The sequence below is a fragment of the Cynocephalus volans genome, chromosome 17 (assembly GCF_027409185.1).
Source record: "Cynocephalus volans isolate mCynVol1 chromosome 17, mCynVol1.pri, whole genome shotgun sequence".
In the NCBI taxonomy this organism is placed as follows: Eukaryota; Metazoa; Chordata; class Mammalia; order Dermoptera; family Cynocephalidae; genus Cynocephalus; species Cynocephalus volans.
In genome coordinates this window covers 8,736,704-8,758,313 of record NC_084476.1, presented here as the reverse complement: position 1 = coordinate 8,758,313, position 21,610 = coordinate 8,736,704, and the positions used below count along the sequence as shown (strand labels likewise).

General features: G+C 36.7%; 1 protein-coding gene across 2 annotated transcripts in view; it reads left to right on the top strand.

The window, feature by feature from the left end:
- NUP188 (nucleoporin 188) overlaps positions 1 to 21,610 on the top strand; it is a 52,032-nt gene that overhangs the window by 4,231 nt on the left and 26,191 nt on the right. For both annotated transcript variants that reach the window (XM_063082112.1, XM_063082111.1), the window contains exons 2-12: positions 3,237 to 3,291; positions 4,644 to 4,717; positions 7,241 to 7,325; positions 7,875 to 7,955; positions 8,475 to 8,519; positions 9,386 to 9,478; positions 9,617 to 9,736; positions 14,675 to 14,886; positions 15,674 to 15,788; positions 16,439 to 16,639; positions 19,900 to 19,989. In XM_063082112.1, the coding sequence (XP_062938182.1) occupies positions 3,237 to 3,291; positions 4,644 to 4,717; positions 7,241 to 7,325; positions 7,875 to 7,955; positions 8,475 to 8,519; positions 9,386 to 9,478; positions 9,617 to 9,736; positions 14,675 to 14,886; positions 15,674 to 15,788; positions 16,439 to 16,639; positions 19,900 to 19,989 (1,171 nt within the window). The remainder of the gene's footprint in view (positions 1 to 3,236; positions 3,292 to 4,643; positions 4,718 to 7,240; positions 7,326 to 7,874; positions 7,956 to 8,474; positions 8,520 to 9,385; positions 9,479 to 9,616; positions 9,737 to 14,674; positions 14,887 to 15,673; positions 15,789 to 16,438; positions 16,640 to 19,899; positions 19,990 to 21,610) is intronic.

The following is a 21,610-nucleotide window of genomic DNA, read 5'->3' as shown; positions in this document are numbered from 1 at the left end:
ATGGCATGATTTTGCCAATGAAAATGTTTTCTCTTTTTTTTTTTCTTTTTATTTTCCCTCCAGCTTTATTAAGGAATAATTGACAAATAAAAATTGCACATACTTATGGTATACAACATAATGTTTTGATATTTGTATACATTATGAAATGATTGAATCAAGGTAATTAACCTACCCATTACTGAGAATTTTAATTTCTAAAGAAATAGCTTTTTTTTTCCTCTTTGAGTAGTGGATACAAAATTTATTATATTACTCTGTGACACTGATCTCTAATCTTGTTTAGTATGAGAATCTTTTTTTCAAAAAAAGGAAAAAAAAAGCTAATATATCAAACAATAAAAGGCAAGAGGTTTTCTACAGATCAGCTCTTTTACCTGCTCCTCTGAGGCAAATTGATGCCCTAGAGCAGTGGTGATTTAGGAATTTATTTGGGGTGCTCGTTTTAAGATGTAGATTTCCTATGCCCGCCCTCCAAGAGAATAGCTCTTGGGTGGAGACCAGGATTCTGTAGTATTGATGTGTTGTTCCCCGGTGATTTTGCTGTAGGTGGTCTGAGGACCAGCTACATTTTGAGAAACCCTCTTTTTAGCACATTGTATTTTTTAAAAATTGTACAGATATTGATGTGACAAATACAATTTTAATGTGAGAAAACAAATTAATTCTGGATTCTGACTGATCCTTGAGTGTGGATAGCAGTCTTCTCAGTCTCTTCTGAGAATCACTGCTAGCTAGCTGGTTAGAGATCTAAGTTCTGAAAGCAAATACAGATAAACTAAAGGTTACTGATGCCCATGCTTTTTGAAAGTGGAAGATGGATGATCAAGAAAGTGATCTAGGGCCGGCCCGTGGCTCACTCGGGAGAGTGTGGTGCTGATAACACCAAGGCCCCGGGTTTGGATCCCATATAGGGATGGCCGGTTTGCTCACTGGGTGAGCATGGTGCTGACAACACCAAGTCAAGGGTTAAGATCCCCTTACTGGTCATTTAAAAAAAAAAAAAAAGTGATCTAGTTTAGGCATATAAAAGCCTAAATTTATAAATAAATCATAAATTTATTTTCACTAATTTTGATGTACTCTTAACCGCATTAGTAGTTATGAGTGTTATATATGTAATAGGTATTTAATCAGTTTTGTGCAAACCAGAGGCTACCTTTGGTAAAGAAAAAATTTATGCCATTTTTAATAAAGTTTTCCCTTTATTTTTTGCTAATTCAGATTTATCAAACAAGTTAGAGGGTAATTACTACCATTATAGAAGACATGCTTCCAAAATTTTGCTGTAAATTTCTTTCTTTCTTTCTTTCTTTTTGGCAGCTGGCTGGTACAAGGGTCAAACTCTGGACCTTGATGTTATCATCACCATGTTCTAACCAACTGAGCTAACCAGCCAGCCCATAAATTTCTTTAAATAGTGAACTTGAGGGCCGGCCCCGTGGCACACTCGGGAGAGTGCAGCAGCGCTCCCGCCGCGGGTTTGGATCCTATATAGGGATGGCTGGTGTACTCACTGGCTGAGCGCGGTGCGGACGACACCAAGCCAAGGGTTGTGATCCCCTTACCGATCACAAAAAGACAAAAATAAAAAAATTTTAAAAATAGTGAACTTGCCTCTATGTTTTTAGTTACTTATGGCTTACTTTCTTCATACTTTTTACCCATGCATTATCAGTATAAAGGGATACATTTGTTTCATTAACTGGATCTAGTCTAATTATTTTTGAACAGTGAATACTATCTTATTATCAGAGAAATGATTAGTGATTTCTTTGTGCTGTTGTGGGAGTTGGTGGCTATTGATTTAACAGAATTGAAGTTGCTGTCTTTAAGCATTTTCCTTTAGGAAAGAGATTTATAATTTTTAGGTGTGTTTAAACCTCTTTTCATGGGAAGAGTCTGAAAGACAGTTTTTAAATAGATGAAGCTAGTGCTTTTTGTTACAGTCTTTGTTTTTGTTTTTGTGTTACAGTCTTAATGGTGAAAACAATTTTCAATTTATCCTCATGGTTAACACAACTTGCATTCTTTTTGTTAAATAGTTTATTTTATTAGGACCTTTCATCCTCTATCTTCAGATAGGCTTTCTAAGCAGTGTTAATTATTTTAGGTAACTATTCTGGGTACTGATTTAGGTTCTCATAAAATATCCCTATCCCTTTTATAACTCTTTCTTAATGGTTATATTTTGAGATTTAATTTTAGACTTTAAAAAAACCCAGAAGTTTTTAAGTTTTTTTTTTGTGTGTGTGAAATTCCAAAGGCATGGGTCCTGGAGTAAACACACGGTGGGGAGTATATGTTTGAAGATTCACTGGGGGCAGGGACTATATCTAATATGTGTATTTTATCTTGTTTCTAGCTCTGCATGTGGCATCTAGTAGGAATTCATTCATTAATAAGTAAATGAACATCGTCCTGTTCATAATGACTTTTAGACTTCATTGAGAAAGTGAATTATATCATGCATTTAGGAAATTTTCTGGAGGTGACAAGGGCCTGGTCTTTCTTTAGATTTTTCTTCCTTATCGATACTGTATTGTAACAAGGAAGGAGGAGGTAGAAAAAAAATTTTTTTTTTTTTTAAAGATGACTGGTAAGAGGATCTTAACTCTTGACTTGTTGTTGTCAACACCACGCTCTCCCAAGTGAGCTAACCAGCCATCCCTATATAGGGATCCGAACCCGTGGCCTTCGTGTCATCAACACCGTACTCTCCCAAGTGAGCCATGGGCTGGCCCATAGAAATTTTAAATTGAAGTGTCTTCTTAGCATAGGAAATGTACTGTGATTCATTAGTTACTATATTTCATTAATTTTAAGGTATACATTTTTTCATACTTTTAGCACTTCTGTAATTGGGATGTGTTTTATCATTGTTGACTTGCCATAGTTTATTGGCAGCATTGTTTTCTTAGAATGTAAATAAGGATATGTCTTACAATTAATGGCATCTTAAATGTGTCAAAATATGGTGGCCATACTCATTTTTTTTAAACACATTGCCTGTTTGGTTTAGGTTAAAATCTTATATTTTAGCTTTATCATTTTTATTTTGTACTTAAAACTTCTAAGAACAATATTAACAGGATTACTTTCCAAAATTTTAACAAATTGTTTTTTACATTGAGTGTTTTTGCTTTTAGAGAATGGACAAAATAGCTGTGAGGGAGTTTAATCAAGTTTGTATAATCTAAAAGAGTAAAATTAACCTTTCCTTTCTCATTTTTCAGGAGCAGTAGAGAACTGTGGACAATTCTGCTTGGAAGATCAGCTCTGAGAGAACTAGTAAGTTATAGTGTTCTTGAGTGGTTTCTGTGGGTTTTGTGTAGCTTATGTTACAAAAAAAAAAAAAAAAACCCTGCCTTCTCTTTGAAGAAGGAAGTAAACACATTTTTTTGTTCCTGATACTTCATAAACTATGCATTCCCTTGGGCCGGCCCGTGACTCACTCGGGAGAGTGCGGTGCTGATAACACCAAGGCCCCGGGTTCGGATCCCATATAGGGATGGCCGGTTCGCTCACTGGCTGAGTGTGGTGCTGACAACACCAAGTCAAGGGTTAAGATCCCCTTACTGGTCTTCTTTTTAAAAACAAAACAAAACAAAACAAAACAAAAAACTATGCATTCCCTACTTCTCTCTGCTGAAATGGGAATGTGTCTTATAGCCTACCTGCTGAAGTTTTCTAAATCTGCCTTTCTTTGTACCTCTTTGATTCTTTTTCTGAAAAGATACCAGTGCTGATTGATTGGCTGCTGAGTGTAGCGATATAAATACCATTCCACTGCCTCAGGCTAAGAAAGAGTCTCAGGCCTTTTTACTGTCTCATATTCTACTTGCCTTTAATTCCTTTTCTGTTTAGCTACCTCCTTTATGTTACAGAGGCTGTGGTTTCTAGGACATTTCCAAGTGTTTAATCAATAAAGGGCAGTCTTCATGTTGATTCTTGTGTGTTCTGACCCTGTGAGGATAAGTGTTAAGATGACATTCAATTATTACTATTGTTTTTATAATTAATGTAATGAATGTTATACTCTTTTTAGAGCCTTAACATTTTTTTTAAAGATGGCTTCATCTGATAATTCTACTTCTAGGAATGTATCTTAAGAGACAGAAATCCTGAGGTTTTGTACACAAAGCTGTTTACCACAGCATTATTTATATTAATATAAAGGATTACAGGCTGGCTGGTTAGTTCTGTTGGTTAGAGTGCACTGTTATAATACTGAGGTCAAGGGTTTGGATCCCCATACTGGCCAGCCACCCCACCGCCCCCCCAAAAATATTACAATCAGTTTAAGTGTATAACGTTAGAGGAATAGTAAATAAATTGTCATCTAGTCACTTGATAAACTATTACGTAACCACTAGAAAGTATATTTATCAAGATTCTTGTAATAAGGTTAAATCATTATGTTACAATGTTAAGCAAAGAAAAGGATGTTACAGAATTCTGTATTCAAAATGATTTCAGCTGTGGGGAAAAATGCATATTAAAAAGACTCAAAAGATTATGTAATTCTCTGTGTGATCCTGGAGTTGGTTAAAATTGCATTTGTATAATTGTCTTGTTTTCTAGTCCATAATACTAGCCCCCCAAAATAAATAAATAAAAGTAATTGCCTTGTTCTTTTCCAGAATCAGATTGAGGCAGAACTGCATAAACACTGGCAGCGGTTGTTAGAGGGGCTTTCTTACTACAAACCTCCCAGGTATGGCTATTCCATGCGTCTGGTTAGAGTAGTCCCCTGAGGAAGCTGGCATAAATGAAACCATCCATATGTGTGCTTTTATGATATTGCTGGGTTAGAGAGATCAGAGAGAATACAATTTGATTATCAGGGGAAATGTGTAGAACACTTTTTTTTTGCCTATTAAAAAACAAAGGGAAATTCTTTCTAGAAATACAGTATTGTGGAATCCAGTTATATAACCCTATGGGGATGAGGATTTATTATATTCAATTGATATTTCTAATATTTATTTTAGGACTCACCATGTTTGTGTGAGCACTAAATGCTGGGATATAGCAGCAAACAGTGATAATAGCTGACACTAATGTAGTTAATTATTATTATTCTAAGCACTGACTCAAAAGTTATTTAATTCCCACAACAACCCTTTGAGATAATTACTGTTTTTATTCTTTGGGTGAATAAATAGGCTTTTGTCCTGTTTAATGGACAAAAACAATAACAAAATATAGAGTAGTTAAAAAAGAAGGAAATACAGCTTGTAGAGCTAGACTCATTTACCTTATTTCCTAGTCCAGGTCTCAGTCTATTATACATTGTAGTCCCAAGTCATCCTCATTTCCTTTCTTCTGGATGTCTGTTGAATTTATTACATCTTTACCTTCCATCTTTATTCTCTTAGGTTAATGATGAACTTTTTTTTATTGTTCATCTATTAACCCTTCTGCCATAATTACTTTGAAGAGGACATCTTGTTATTTTGTCTGTGAATACTTCACTATGTATCTAAAATATCTGAACTTTAAAAAAGATAAGCACTATATTATCACTTTTTAGGTACTCTTATTATCATTGTTTCCATTTTACAGATGGGGAAACTGAGGCACAAAGAGGTTAAGTAACTTGCCCAAGGTCACACAGCTAGTAAGTGGTAGAACCAGGATTCGAACCTGGTAGTCTTACTCCAGTGTCTGTGTTCTTAATCATCATTCTGTGTTGCCTCTTTCAGAACTTATTGTTTACCCTTATGCCAACCTTTATGTTGTGGATTTTCTGTGAAATGTGAGAGTCTCTCTAAAAAAAAAAAATCTAACAACAACATCATGCTTTAAGTCACAGAATGGACATTTGTGGCATTTTTTTAGTTTTTGTTTTTTGGTTTTTTTTTTTTAAAGAAAAATTCTGTTTGCAGTAGTAAAGTCTGGCAGACCTTTTTTTTTTTTTTTTTTTTTTTTTTAAATAAAGAAACTCCAAGATTTTATTGGAATTTAACCATTTTTTTCATTAGTGCCCTTTTTCTGTTCCAGGATCCAATCCGGGGTACCACGTTGCATAGTCTGCTCTTAGCTATGACAGTGTGTCAGTCTTTCCTTGATTTTCATGACCTTGAACAGTTTTGAGGAGGACTGGTCATATATTTTGTAGAATGCCCTCAATTTGGATTTGTCTGATGTTTTCTCATTGTTATACTGGGGTAGTGGGTTTTGGGGAAAGAATACACAGAGGTGAAGTAACATTCTTATGTCAGAGGGTATATGTTATCTACATGAAATCACTGGTGATATTAACCTTGGTCACTTGATTAAGGTCATTTGGTAGCATTTGCCAAGTTTCTGCTTTATAAAGTTACTTTTTTTCCTTTCCTTACTCTATTCTTGGGAAGTGAGTCGACTAGTATAGTCCATTGTCAGTGTGGGGTGGTAGTGGAATTATACTCCACTTCCTGAAGGGGATAGCATCTAGATATATTATTTGGAATTCTGTAAGAAAGATTTTCCTCTCCTCTATTTTTTTTATTCATTCATTCATTTATATCAGTATGGACTCATGTTTTGTTTATACTTTGTTCTTGCTTTGGCCATTGGGAGTTCTTTCATGTTGGCTTCTGTGTCCTTTTGACATATCCCTATCCTTTTGTTTTTTGAGCACTTCCTTGCTTTCTGGCACTACAAGGTGCTTCATGCTCGTCTTGTATTTTAGCTGCCCTGGCTCTACAATCAGCCATTTCTCCAAGGGGTCCTGGTACCTTTTATTAGAGAATGGTATTAGAAACCAAGATCTGGGTGCTGGGTGTGCTTACTGCTCCTGGGGTATCATAACATAAGGCCTAGAGGCCTTCTCAGTGGACAGAGCTAGGTAATATATGTATGTATACCAACAGACCTGGTTTTAAATTTCACCTCAACTTTTTTTATTAGCTGTGGGATTTTTGGTAAGTTCTTTACTCTTACTAAGTGTCAGTAATTTGATTTGTAAAATGGCGATAGTAATATTTACCTTTCAGGGTATTTGTAAGGATCAAAAATAATTACTAATAGTATTGTTATAACTATAGTTTATAACAGATATATACTATTTTTTATTATTTAGGCATAAACAGTTCTGTGTTACAGTCTGTAGAGGCTATCTTGTGTGTGTGTGTTTTCTAGGTACCTAAAGGGCAGAAAAAAAGTCCACAGTAAAAATATCTTTAAGTATTTTAATTTTAACCCCCTAGATGGTCATGGAGAATGAGGAAATGATTCACTGTTCTTTTTGTAGTCCAAGTTCAGCAGAAAAAGTGAAAGCTAATAAAGATGTAGCTTCACCACTGAAGGAACTGGGTTTAAGAATCAGCAAGTTTTTGGTGAGTGAAAATTAGCACTGGCTCAGTCTGTTACTTACAGTGTGGATGTGTATGGTTTTATTGTTAGTGAAAATTCATTTTATTTTGGTTTGGGGGATTAAATTGAGCATATTGTGTTTCAGAAATAACCAAGTTGCAGCTCTTCTTGCTGAAAGTCACAAATCAAAGTTGCTTGGCCCGTTTACTACATATCATAGAGTTTTCTTGAGTGTACATGTGACTAGGTTTTTATTTAAATATACAGGTGTTTTCTTTTAATTTTGAAAGCTCAGATCATACCTGCTATTGAATTAATGTTCTTGATGAATAAGCACAGCTGTTTGTGGCATGTAAATTTAATTGTCATACAAATTGCATATGAATGATTGGTTCTTTTTTTCTCCTATTTGGGTTAAGATTGTTATATTGTATGAAATATTTGAAAAGGGTTTTTTTCTTAATTCAAATTCTGTGTTCATTCCAGAGGACAAATCTTTAGAATGCTTTGCATTGTATCTATGGTTTCTGAGCTGAGGTGGCTCTTCCTCACTTATGAGCTCTGTATTTCAGGGTCTTGATGAAGAACAGAGTGTGCAGTTACTCCAGTGTTATCTTCAAGAGGATTACAGGGGTACCCGGGACTCACTAAAGGTTTGTGGTTATGTCCAGATCTCTTCTGCTGCCTTTATTCTTTTTCCTTGTTGATTTTAGATAATTTAGGGTTTTGGCACCACTTCTCTCAACAGGATAGGTGATCAGATCAGCCATTCTCAGGACAGACTTTTAAAGGCTTAAAAAAAGAACATACTAATGCTGAGATCGGTCCTCTCACACTTGGAAGAGTGGAGAGGTAAAAGATTGACATGGTAATCATAAACCATTAGGATTTCAGAGCTGAAAAGGATTTGGGAGAACATGCAGCCTGCCCAGCACCTCATTTTACACATGAGAAAACTGAGGCCAGAGCAAGGGGGAGGGATTTGAGCAGAGATTTGGGTACACTTATTTTTTTACTTATTTTTCACTTAGGTAAATGAAACAGTTAAAAATTGATTACATAAACAAATAGGTAATTATAATCTTAAAGAATGAGGTGAAAATGTGCATCTTTTTCTTTGTTAATTGGATTTTGCCCATAAGATGGCTTTTGACTGCTCTGTTTTCCTTTAGACGGTACTGCAAGATGAGAGGCAGAGCCAGGCCCTAATCCTGAAGGTCAGTAGCAGTCACCATATCCAATCTTTTATGCAAAATTGGGTGATGTCTTTTTGACCTTGGTTTCCTGAGCATTGCTGGCTTTTGACTCTTCTGTTGGATAAGTATTGAGGTCTTAATGAAGAACTTTATTAACTCATTTGTGAAACAGAAGGCTTTTATCCACTTAACCCAGCTGAGGAGTTTTCCCCAGTTAGATTCTTCAGCCAGTGGTGGTGAGAACTGGTTCACTGGTTCATGGATATTTTTACTCTAGGTCTAAGTCCAACAGAATTAATTTATATTTCTTTATTCCTTTGTTCCACCTTCTCCCCCACCACTGCTTCCCCATCAACCTCTTCTCACTTAGGATCTTGTTTTAAAAAGGAATTTGACTGGGACTTCTGAAGGTTGTTTGCTATTCGACATTTAGTGAGAATTGAGTATATTAGTTAAAGCAGTTAGGAGATATATCTGTGGTATTTTTCTATTTGTATTTGTGGATTTGGCCTGTTAGTTTATAGCATTGTCTGTTACTTGAATGATCTGAGAGATCATGGTAGAAAACTTTTTTGGAAACTTGTTTATATTATTAAATAATAATTCTTTTCATCCTATGTGACTTATATATTGTGATTTATGAAGGTCTTTTGCTTTCTTTTGGCCTAATTCATTATGTTTGCATTTCTGTGATTTCTTTTATAAATTGAACTTTTCCATTCACGTCTTTAAGTAATCTGATATCAGTAAATTTAAAAGTGAATATCTTGGCTGGACACCAAGGTCCAGGGTTTGATCCCTGTATTGGCCAGCTGTGGGGGAAAAAAAAATGAGTATCTTCTGAGCAAAGGTGAGTAACTGATTTTGAATCTTTGGGTTCTTCCCAGATAGCAGATTATTACTATGAAGAAAGAACCTGTATTCTTCGTTGTGTCTTACACCTTCTCACTTATTTCCAAGATGAAAGACATCCCTATAGGGTAAGTCCATTTAGTCCTCTTGGTTCTCTTTACCCTGTATCATTCAACCCATTTTGATAATTTTATATTATTCATATTCATTTGAGTATTTGCCTTTTATTCTAGATATAAGTTATTCTGTTTTAATTTTTCTTTAAGGTTGAATATGCAGACTGTGTTGATAAATTGGAGAAGGAATTAGTTTCAAAATATAGACAGCAGTTTGAAGAGCTTTGTAAAACTGAAGCACCAACATGGGAGACACATGGAAACCTCATGGTATGTGGTTATTTGTGCTCTCTTATAATTCTCAGGAGAATTCTATACCCTTGTTCATAGAGCTCCAAATTCAATTATTTATTCATGATTTTTTTTTTTTTTTTGCGGCTGGCTGGTATAGGGATCTGAACCCGTGACCTCGGTATTATAAGGCTGTGCTCTAATGAGCTGAGCTAACTGGCCAGCCCTATTTATTTATTTATTAACTTAAATCATTCTTCAGAAAAGTTTAAACAAGTCATATAGATCAAAACATTGATGACTTTAATTATTGGTACTTAATTGTGGATATTTTCCCTTGACTTTCTTTATCCAGTTACTTTACTTTCTGTTCTTACTAAGTATTTTCTTAGTGGTTAATGGAACCCTAAACCCAAGATTTCATCTTTTCTGTTATCATTTTGCTATTAAGTATGTGACAGTCTGATTAATTCTTTTTTTGAGGGGAGGCAGTGACTGGCTGATATGGCATCTGAACTTTTTTTCTTAATAGCATATAAGCTTTATTTTTATGTTATTTTATTTACTTATTTTTTGGCGCTGGCTGGTACATAGAACTGAACCCTTGACCTCAGTATCACAAAGCTGCGCTCTAACCAACTGTGCCAGCCAGCCTGATCCGAGCTCTTGACTGATTAATTTATTCTAAATACTAAATCAATTTGAATTTATAGGTTATAGCATGACCTTTTTTGTTTTGAAAATAATATATTTTTACTAAAACACATCAACAAAAACACAGTAGCTATTTACAATATTTAATAAAAGAAGAAGACCCATTTATAACACAATGTATAGAACATTTCTGTCTCCCCAGGAAGTTGGCAGTCCAAAGCATAAAACATCAATAAAAGCATAAAATTCCCAGGGCCGGCCCATGGCTCACTCGGGAGAGTGCGGTGCTGATAACATCAAGGCCATGGGTTCGGATCCTATATAGGGATGGCCAGTTCGCTCAGTGGCTGACGAGGTGCTGAAAACACCAAGCGAAGGGTTAAGATCCCCTTACCGGTCATCTTTAAAAAAAAAAAAAAAAAAGCATGAAATTCCTAGAATCTAAATGAAGAGAATTTTAAAATGTTATAAAGGATATAAAAGAAAAACCACGTTCTTGAGTATAAAGACTTAGCACCATAAAAGTGTCAGTTCTTCCTATATTAACCTATAAATTTAGTATAATCTCAGAAAAAAGTGCTTACCAAGTGTTTGTGTTGTTCTGCCTTTTATTTTTAAACTGGACAAGCTGATCCTAAATCATGTGAAAAATAAGTAAGAATAGCCAGAAAAATTTTGAAAAAGGAGAATAAAGAAGGAAAATTAGCCTTACTAGGTAATAAAACTGCAGTAATTTAAGGCATGGAATTAGCACATGAATAAATAGACTGGGTTTTTTTTGTTGTTTTTTTTTGTTTTTTTGTTTTGTCTTTTTCATGACCAGTACTCAGCTGGCCATTCCTATATAGGATCCGAACCCGCGGCGGGAGCATCGCTGCGCTTCCAGCACGGCACTGTCCCGAATGCGCCACGGGGTCGGCCCATAAATAGATTGTCAAATAGAGCATAATAGAAAGTCTACATATATCCTCTCTCTGCTTCCCCCATCTTGCAATGTGAGACCCCTAGGTCACTGTTGCCACCACCAGATGGACTCTGGACTTTCCAGCCTCAGAAAATGTGGCCAGTGCCGAGATTGAAGCCTGGACCTTGGTGTTATCAGCACCACACTCCAACCAACTGAACTTACTGGCCAACCCTCTGGCTGTTCTTCAAATTAACCATCCTAAGGGTGTGAGGTGGTCAATGTTTGATACCTCCTTCATCAGATGGTCATGTTACCTCATTGCAGCAGGAAAAGCTAGGGTAAATCTCAGAGATTTCTGACTTGTCATCTCCCAGACCTGTACCAAAAGTACTGCTGGAATGAGATCGAGACTGGTATCTCCTATAGTGACTCGCCTTTTCTGTACTGAAGGGAAAATATTTATACTTGTGATTAAGTGACTTGAAAAACAAAAGAAACAAAAATGATTTACAAGTTTAACAGGGCAGGAAAACAATCCCTTATTAAATAATAATCCAACATTTCAGTTATTATAAAATAAAAAAGTCTACATATAGACCTAAGTACTGATAGGAAATTAGTATATGATAAAAGTGACATTTCAAATAAGTGGGGAAACATTGGAATATTCAATAAATAGTATTGGGACTACCAGGCAGCTATCTGGAGAAAAATTAAGTTGTATTTCGATCTCATACCTTTTACCAAAAAAAAAAACAAAAACAAAAGCAAAACTTGATGGATCAATTATTTAAATTAAAAAAAAACTATAAAAAATACTAGAAGAAACCATTAGAGGTGGGTTTTATTGTTTTTGTTTTGTTTTATTTTGGAGTGGAGAAGGGAGAGTCATTTAAAAACAGATAAATCCAGTAGCATCAAATCAAAAACTATTGTAAGGCAAAAAACCAAAAATAACGCTATAAACAAAGTCAAAAGACAAATTTATATCTCGAAGCGTTGATACCCTTAAAATAGAAAGAACTCCTATGAATCGGTAAGTAAAAGATCAAAAACCCAATAGAGAAATGGGCAAAAGCAATGAACAGATGTAGATGACAACACTCTTGTACAAGAGTATTTTTTTCCGAAGGGTATTTGCTGTGTAAGTATAAATCGGTATATTTTTAATGGAAAGCATGACAGTATCTAAAAATTGAAAAAGCACTAATCTCTTGACCCAGCAGTTCCACTTTAAGAGTTTATCCTGTAAATACATTCACACTTATATGAAATGTGTTGTGTAAATGACAGATTTGTGGCATTTTCCTGTTAGGTGTATTGAGGTATAATTTACATCTAATAAAATTCATTCATTTTAAGTGCTTATACCTTCTTTGTTGGATTGTTTGTTCACATCTTTGGTCCATCATTTTTATTGAGATGTTTGTCTTATTAAATTAGAAGAGTTTTTTTTTATATATATATTATAGATACAAGTCATTTGCCAGGTAGTCATTGGCAAATATTTTCTCTCATTTCATGGCTTGTCTTTTCTCACCTTAACTTTGTGTCTAAGAGCAAAAATTTTAAGTTTTATTAAACTGTTTTTTTAGTTTTTAAAATTATGTTCCTTGCCTTTTGGATCTTGTCCTTAAATGTTTAATAGAATTTACCAGTGGTTTGAATCCCTGTACTGGCCGGCCGCCAAAAAAAAAAAAAAAAAGAAGAAAAAAGAAAAGAAAAAACGAACTTACCAGTGAAGCCAGTGAACTTACCAGTGGACCTGGGTTTTCTTTGTGGGAAGGTTTTATATTCTGAATTCAGTTCTTTTTTTTTTTTTTTTTTTTTTGAGATAGAGCTACGTAGGTTTCGTATATATTCTTGAATCAGCTTTGATAATTTGTGTTTTTCAAGGAGTTTGTCCATTTCATCTCAGTAATCAAATTCATTATATTCATTAAAGCTGTTCAGATGATTTTCTTATCCTATTACTATATAGATGTAGGATCTCTAGTGTTATACCCTCACTCATTTCTGATCTTAGTTTCTGTCTTAAATTTTCTCTATTGTATATCCATTTTATATTTCATTCATTTCTGGTTTTTAGTATTTCTTTCTGTTTATTTACTTTTGATTTAATTTGCACTTTTCCTAATTTTTTTTCTTGATGGCTGACTGGTACAGGGATCCAGACTTGTGATCTTGATGTTACAAGGCTGAGCTCTAACCAACTGAGCTAACCAGCCAGTCCTTCTAATTTCTTAAGGTAGTTGATTTTAGATCTTTTCTAATAAACAACTATAAATGTTGCTTTAAGCATTGCTTTTAGCTGTATCCTATAAATTTTGATATATTGTATTTTCATTATCAGTTCAAAGTAGCTTCTAATTTTCCTTGTGATTTTCTTTGGCTCATGTATTATTTAAAAGTGTATTATTTTCATCTGACCTCAAGCTAAGCAGGGTCAGGCCTGGTTAGTACTTGGATGAGAGATCATTTGGGAATACTGGGTGCTGTAGGATTAAAAGAAAAAAGTGTGTTGTATAATTTCCAAATATTGTATTTTTTTTTGATATCTTATTATCAACTCTTAATTTGATTGTATTATGATCAGAGAACACATTCTATGTCATTTTAGTGTTTTAAAAATTTACTGTCCCATGGTTTATGGATCACCATATGATCTTTCTTGGTGAATGTACCATGTACACTTGAAAAGAATGTGTATTTGGCAGTAGTTCTGTGTGGTCTACAAATAACACGTCAAGATTGTTTAGATATTCTGTGTTTTTGCTGATTTTTTTGTCTAGTTTTTCTATCAGTTGTATAGCATGATTTTATTAGCAAAAGATTGGTAATAACTTAAATGCCCATCCAAATGCGCTGGGTAAAATAAACTATGGCATTTACATGCAGTAGAATATTATCATGCAACATTAAAAATAAGGAGGAGACTGATTGAATAATCTATGGCATATCCATATAATGTATTGCTATGCAGCTATAAAAGGAATGAAAAATAGGAATTTTTTAGTATACTGTTAAAGGAATCTTTAAGTTACATGGTTAAGTGAAAAAAGCAAGGTGCCAAACAGTTTGTGTAATATGTTATTTGGTTTATGTTATTTTTTTTCTTCTTTTATCACTGTTTGTTATTTGGTTTAGAGATAGAATATAGAGTGAATGAGTGAATATGTGTGGAATGTTACTGAAAGCAGGAACAAGAATTGCTTAACAGTGATTGCTTCTCGGGAGAGGTTTGGATGATTGCGCAAAAGGAATTGTAGGGACAGAAACCTTTTTTTCACCCTATTCTTACACTTCTTGAATTTTGTATCATGTGCTTATTATCTAATAAAAATAACTAAAAATTTTAAGTGTGGTTTTTAATCTCTCTTTATTTCTCTCCCACTTTTTCTTCATTGGTTGTGCAGACTGAGCGCCAGGTGTCTCGCTGGTTTGTTCAGTGCCTTCGGGAACAGTCCATGCTGCTAGAAATTATTTTCCTTTATTATGCATACTTTGAGATGGCACCTAGTGACCTACTGGTATTAACCAAGATGTTTAAAGAGCAAGGATTTGGTAGTAGGCAGACCAATAGACACCTGGTAGATGAGACCATGGATCCTTTCGTAGATCGGATTGGGTAAGTCTGAATGAATTAAAGGTCATAGAATTTGCACAATGTACAGAGCATTGATACTATAGTGTTTCCTTAGATAGGTAAGGGGGTAGGTATATTTTTCATTTAATGGATGGTGAAAAAGATGAGTGTACTGCCATGTTCCATTTCATACAGGGAGTAAAGATGGATTGAGAGAGAGACTTTTTTTTTTTTTAAAGGTGACCGGTAAGGGGATCTTCCCTTGACTTGGTGTTGTCAGCACCATGCTCTCCCACGTGAGCAAACTGGCCATCCCTATATAGGGATCCGAACCCATGGCCTTGGTGTTATCAGCACCACACTTTCCCAAGTGAGCCACAGGTTGGCCCCTGTATTTTCTTCTTTTACTTACTGTCGTCACCTAACAGGGTCATCTATTTGTTCAGCAAAAATCTTTTGAGCAACTATTGCAGGCCAGGCACTATACAAATGCTTAGAAGACAGTGATAAACAAGGCATGTGTGTTCCTTGCCTCTTTGAGGTCACTGCCTATGGACTGGATTTCTTATTTTTCTGTTTACGGCCATAGATATATTCACATTTTGGGGCCTTTTCCGTCTGTGAGCGAAGATACACACTTGAGAAATGAGATAGTTTACCTGGGTAAACTATAGGTGGCTATAGAAACCTTTAGTGCTAGGTCTATGCTGCCCGGTATGGTAGGCACAAACCACATATGACTATGACTGAAGTGTCTTACATTTCACCTTAGTCTCCAGTGAAGTTCAGAGCAGCATATGTGACACTTTGGTACCATTTTTCTTTCCAGCTACTTCAGTGCCCTTATCCTGGTGGAAGGCATGGATATTGAGTCCTTGCATAAGTGTGCTTTGGATGACAGGAGAGAACTGCACCAATTTGCCCAGGATGGTCTTATTTGTCAGGTGAACTTGGAATAGCCTCTTTTCTTTTTTTCAGATGGTTTATAGTTAGTCGTTTATTTTTAACCACTTAACTGTACTGCTGCATAAAATTTTTAGTGTTATGGAATTTGAGGTTCTACATTGTTAAAAAGTTAACTGGACCTGGAAGATTCTCAGATTTGTCAGTTATCTATACAGAGGTGATAATTGGATCTTTGAGAGTGAGTAGAGTCATCACTCATGGAGATGGTACAAGGACAAAAGAGATCCAAGGACAAAACCTTGGGGATTGTCTACATTTATGGGGCCTGTGAAAGAAGGGAGAAAGGGAAGAGCATTGAGATGGGGTGGTTAGAAAGGTAGCAAATAAGGAGAGATCATAGAAAGTTCAAGAAGGATCGGTAAAATTTCTAAAGAATCTCCACTTGAACATGTATTTTATAATCTTAAGTGAAGACTATTTAAAATCAGAAAAAATTTGTGGATAAAGGGAAGGATAATTGAGGGGTTTATTAGTGAGGTGGCTGGGGGTTTGAGAAGAGTGAAATATCAGAATGGAAGACCAAGGTCATGATGGATCAGTGAAAGGCTTATTTAACATAATGAAGAATCCCATTGAGGGACTTGACGCTTTCTGTTTGGAGACATAGATGTGTTTCTTCTCTCCTTAGGATATGGACCATTTAATGTTGACCTTTGGGGACATTCTGCATCATGCCCCAGTGCTTTTGGCTTGGGCTCTCCTCCGTCACACCTTGAACCCAGAAGAGACTAGCAGTGTGGTCCGGAAGATAGGTGGCACAGCCATCCAGCTGAATGTATTTCAGTACTTGACCCGACTGCTGCGGTCACTTGCCAGTGGGGGAAATGATGTGAGTCTAAAGCTATTGGTGGTTGAGCATGAGAATGAGCAAAGAATAGGGCAGAAGCATGGTACTGCTGATGATAATTGTAATAGTGAAGAGGATAATGGTGATAATGTTGTAACTGATCTTATAGAGCATTTACTATGACCAGACACTGTGCTCAGCACTTTCTAAACATTATTTAATCCTTATAACACTTCTTTGTGCTAATGATTATCATCCCATTTTATTTTATTTTTATTTTTTAATTTATTAATTTTTTTTTACATTCTATGGTGGTGTTGTGAAGCATTTGGGAAGGAGGGGGAGAGAGAACAGGAAGGGAATAGGATGGAAGGAGGAGGGAAGAGGGGCGGGGTTGAGGCCTATGGCTCCCCCCTCATTCCCACAGAGGAGACCAGGGGGCTTCCAGTGGTGGCTTGGTCATTGCTGGGCTGGGTGCAGATGTCAGGAGGGTGTGGCTAAAGCTCTAGCCCCCCACCACTCCACCTTGGGAGCCCGGCGCACTTCTTGTGGCAGCTTGGTAGTCTTTGCTGGGCTGGTTGCAAGTGTTGATGGGGTGTGGCTGACTCTCTCAGCCTCCCACTGCCCCTGCTCGGGAGAGCCCAGGGCGCTTCTTGTGGTGGTTCGATGGTCCTCGCTGGGCTGCTTGCACATGTTGGGGGTGTAGTCAAGCCCCGAGACCCCCACCCTTGGGTCTGGTTGCAGGTGGGGGGGGGGCATGCTGAGGCCCCCAGCCCTCCCCCCTCTGGCTTGTTAGCCCAGGGGACTTCTGGTTCTTCTAGGTGTTATAGGTGTTCTTTGGTGATGTGAGACCTTTACTAATTAATGTCAAACTTTGTCTTTAGTTGTGGGTATTTTTGTTTTTCTTTCAGTTTGTGTTGGGTTATTTGCTGTTCCCACCACTTAAACTCCGCACTGGAACTAATTTGTTGTCCTTTGCTTTCTTCTAAATTGGGGGAACTTCCTGTGAGGACCAGCACTTGAGCTTTGTGGTTGAGCTAAATTGATGCTTTGCTGCTGATTCCCTGGGAAAGGCTTTTTGTGCCGCTCAGGTTTTAATGGTTGACTTTATAGGTACTTCTGGCTCTGGTGAGATCTGGTACACCTGGGTTATGTGGAAACTCTGGTCTGGGCCTGAGTCTTTCAGCAAACTGGACCCCTTGCAGTTCTGAATTCCTGACCAGTTTTCACTGAGTGGTCCTATGCTGATTGGGGGGCGGATCAACTGTCCTTGCTGTGCCCCAGTGTTCCCCCAGTGGGCCCATCTCCCCTACTGCCCGCACTCCAAACACTTCCCATAGGACCAGCCATGCGCCGGTCCATTGCGATGACTCACCTGCCTCTGAGTTGCTCCTTTTTTTCAGTTGTTGTGGCTCCTCGTTTCTAGGTGGGTCCCTGAGAACCCTATTAGTGGTCTTGCTGGCTTGGGGCCACCAAGGCCCTCTTCTCCCCTGCCACCTCCAAGCATCAACATCCAAAGGGCACAACTGCAGCTTTTGCCAGCTCCTGCTCTGTGCGCTCAGCAGCTCCAGCCTGGAAGCAGCTAGGATTCAAAATGGTCAGAGTGTTTTTTTCTTTTTTCATTGCAGCTTCTCTGCCTTCGTGCACTCTGTAAGTCTCTCCTCCTCTTCCCTTGAGCTCTAGTGGCCCCAACTTGGCTGTTGTTGCTTTTTAATAGTTGTAAACTGGTTGATTTGTGGTAGAGAGTGACACTAGGGACCGTCTATTCTGTCATCTTGACCAGAAGCCCGTTTTACACATTAGGAAATTGAGACTCTGTGAAATGTAATTTGCCCAAAGCAACAATAATAGCCAGTAAGTGGTACGTATAGTTTGAACTCATTAAGTTTCATTCTTTGCCAGTAAAAGTATATCTCCTAGAAGATAGCTTTGGCTATATTGACTGGAGAAATCTTTTGGGGGGGACTTAATAATTCAACTGTAAAAAGATGAATTAAAAGTTCTCTTAAGTCTTGCATTGAGGCTTAATTTGATGAGGTTTAGTCAGCTTGGTTTTTTTGTTTTTGTATTTTTTGGCGGCTGGCCAGTATGGGGAATTTGAACCCTTGACCTTGGTGTTATAACAAACACCATGCTCTAACCAACTGAGCCAACCGTCCAGCCTGTAGCCAGCTTGTTTTGATGTAGAAGAACGAAACCTCAGATTCAGCTGTTGTGCTCCTTGGTGTTTACACAAAAGAGTTGAAAACTTTTATGTCCACACAAAAACCTTTATACAGACATTTATATCAGCTTTATTCATAATTGCCAGAACTTGGAAGCAGCTAAGAGGTCTTTCAGTAGGTATACATAGACTGTGGTACATTTAGGCAATATAATATTATTCAGCATTAAAAATAAACGAGCTATTAAACCATGAGAAGACATGGGAGAAACATAAAATGCATATTACTAAGTGAAAGAAGCCAGCCTCAAAAGGCTATATACTGTATGATTTCAACCATATGACATTCTGGAGAAGGCAAACTATGGAGACAGTAAAAAGAGCAGTTGGTTGGTAGGAGTTAGTTGGGAGGAAGGGATGAATAGGCAGGTGTAAGATGAGAATTTTTAGGGCAATGGAACTAATCTGTATGATACTATGATGTTGGATAAATGTCATTTTACTTGTCTAAACCTACAGAATGTACAACATGAATAGTGAACCCTCACGTAAACTGTGAGCTTTGGGTGATAATGATGTGTCAGTGTAGTTTCATCAGTTGTAACAATCGTAGCACTCTGGTGGGGGATGTTGATAATGTGGGAAGCTGTGCATGTGTGGAGGCAGAGTATATGGGAAATCTCTGTACCTTCTCAGTTTTGTTGTGAGCCTAAAACTGCTTTAAAAAATAAAGCCTATTAAAAAAAAAAAAGAAAAAAGAAACTGCAGCCAGCAACCCTACTTGTTGGTACTGGTTCATTTATCCTGGTGGTATTTCAGGTGCTGTATCATTCATATCAGCACGTATAGACTCTGTCCTTTCCCTAGGCTTGATATGGTTTTCTTCCCCACACAAACTTTGATCATTTTGAAAATAATTTCCTTTTGATCTTATTCTTGACTGTGCTGTAATATTTGTGATTCCCACTTTCTCTTTTTTCCCTTTCTCTTCCTGATCTTGTAACTAAATCAGGAAAATTATGATGCTTCAGATTCCCTTCCTGTTTTACAAGGCCTGCATTAATGTGATAGGATTATGCTGAATCTGGGAAAGAGTTGTGTTATTCAGAATGATTCACCGACTCCTTTGCCATTCCAGTGTACCACCAGCACCGCATGCATGTGTGTCTATGGACTCCTGTCTTTTGTTCTGACCTCGCTGGAGCTGCACACACTGGGCAATCAGCAGGTCAGTGTCTGGCTTTCATGAGGCATCTACACTGCCAGGGGTATCTGAAATACCCCAGTCAGGTCTGATATTGTTTTCCTCATGTGTTAATTTGTTTGTTACTATTCATTTTTATTATATTATGCAAGTGATACATGTTAATTGTAGAAAAACCAGAAAATGCTGACAAAAAGAAAAAAGTATAATATTATCAAGTAGGATAACTTCTGTTAACATTTTAATGTCTTCTCTTCCATTTTATGCACACATATATACATAAAAATATATTAATTTTTCTCTTCAAATGGAATCAATGTATATACTATTTTGTAACCTCATTTTTTACTGTGTAGTGCATCTCTCCCAGACAATTGTGGATGCTAATAAATATTTGTATTATTCTGTTCTTGTTGCTTATAACAAAATACTTGAAACTGGGTGATTTATAAAGAAGATGAAATTTGTTGTTTACAGTTTCTGAGGTTGGGAAGTCCAAAGTCCATGTGGTGGTGGTGATAGTGATTCAGGGATCTCACATTGCAAGATGGTGGAAGCAGAGAAAGAGACAGACAGACTCTCCTCTCTTTTAAAGCCCTCAGAACCACGTCCCTTGACCACCATTTTTAATCCATTCACTACAGCCCGGTCCTACAGTCCAAACCCTCTTCAAGGCTCCACCTTTCGACTACCATAATAGGATCTCCTGCCCTCTTAACAGACACAATGAGGACCAAGTTTCTATACATAATACTTGGGGGACACAATTCAAGCTTCAGTGAGTTTTGGGAGGACCTAATTCAATCTACTACAATATTCTTCTGAAATATTTTTTTTAAATGAAACATTTTAAACATGTCAAAGTATAGGCAAAAATTGTGTATTGAACCTTCATAATCTATCTCCTCACCAGCTTCCAACAGTTATCAACTTATGGCTAATCTTAATTCATTTCTTCCTCTTCCCTCCTTGACTATTTTGATGACAATCCCAGATATCATTTAATTTCATCTATGAATATTTCAGTACTTCAGCCATTATCACACCAAAAAAACCCCAAACAAACAAACCCGGTATCAAGTTAGATTCAATTTCAGTTGTCTCATAAATGTTGTAAACTTGTCATGTTTATTTGGATTAAGATCTAAATGAGGTCCATAAATTGTAAAAGGTTGATATGTTTTTAAATTTTCTATTATTTTGTAACTGGACTGTTCATTATAGTAGCCACAGCCATATGTTGCTGTTTAAGTAAAATTAAAAACTCAGTTTTTCAGGCTGGCCCGTGGCTCACTTGGGAGAGTGTGGTGCTGATAACACCAAGGCCATGGGTCAGATCCTTATATAAGGATGGCCGGTTAGCTCACTTGGGAGAGCTGACAACACCAAGTAAAGGGTTAAGATCCCCTTACCGGTCATCCTTATATAGGGATTATTAAAAAAAAAAAAAACTAACTCAGTTTTTCAGTTGTACTAGCCTCTTTCAAGTGCTTCAGTAGTTGTGTGTGGCTAGTGGCTGCCATATTGGATAGCACCAAGTATAGAACTTTTCGATTATTACAGAAAGTTCTGTTGGACAGTGCTGATCTATAAGTTCCCCTTCATTTTTATTCTTATAGTTTCTTTGTTCCTTTTTTGTAAATTT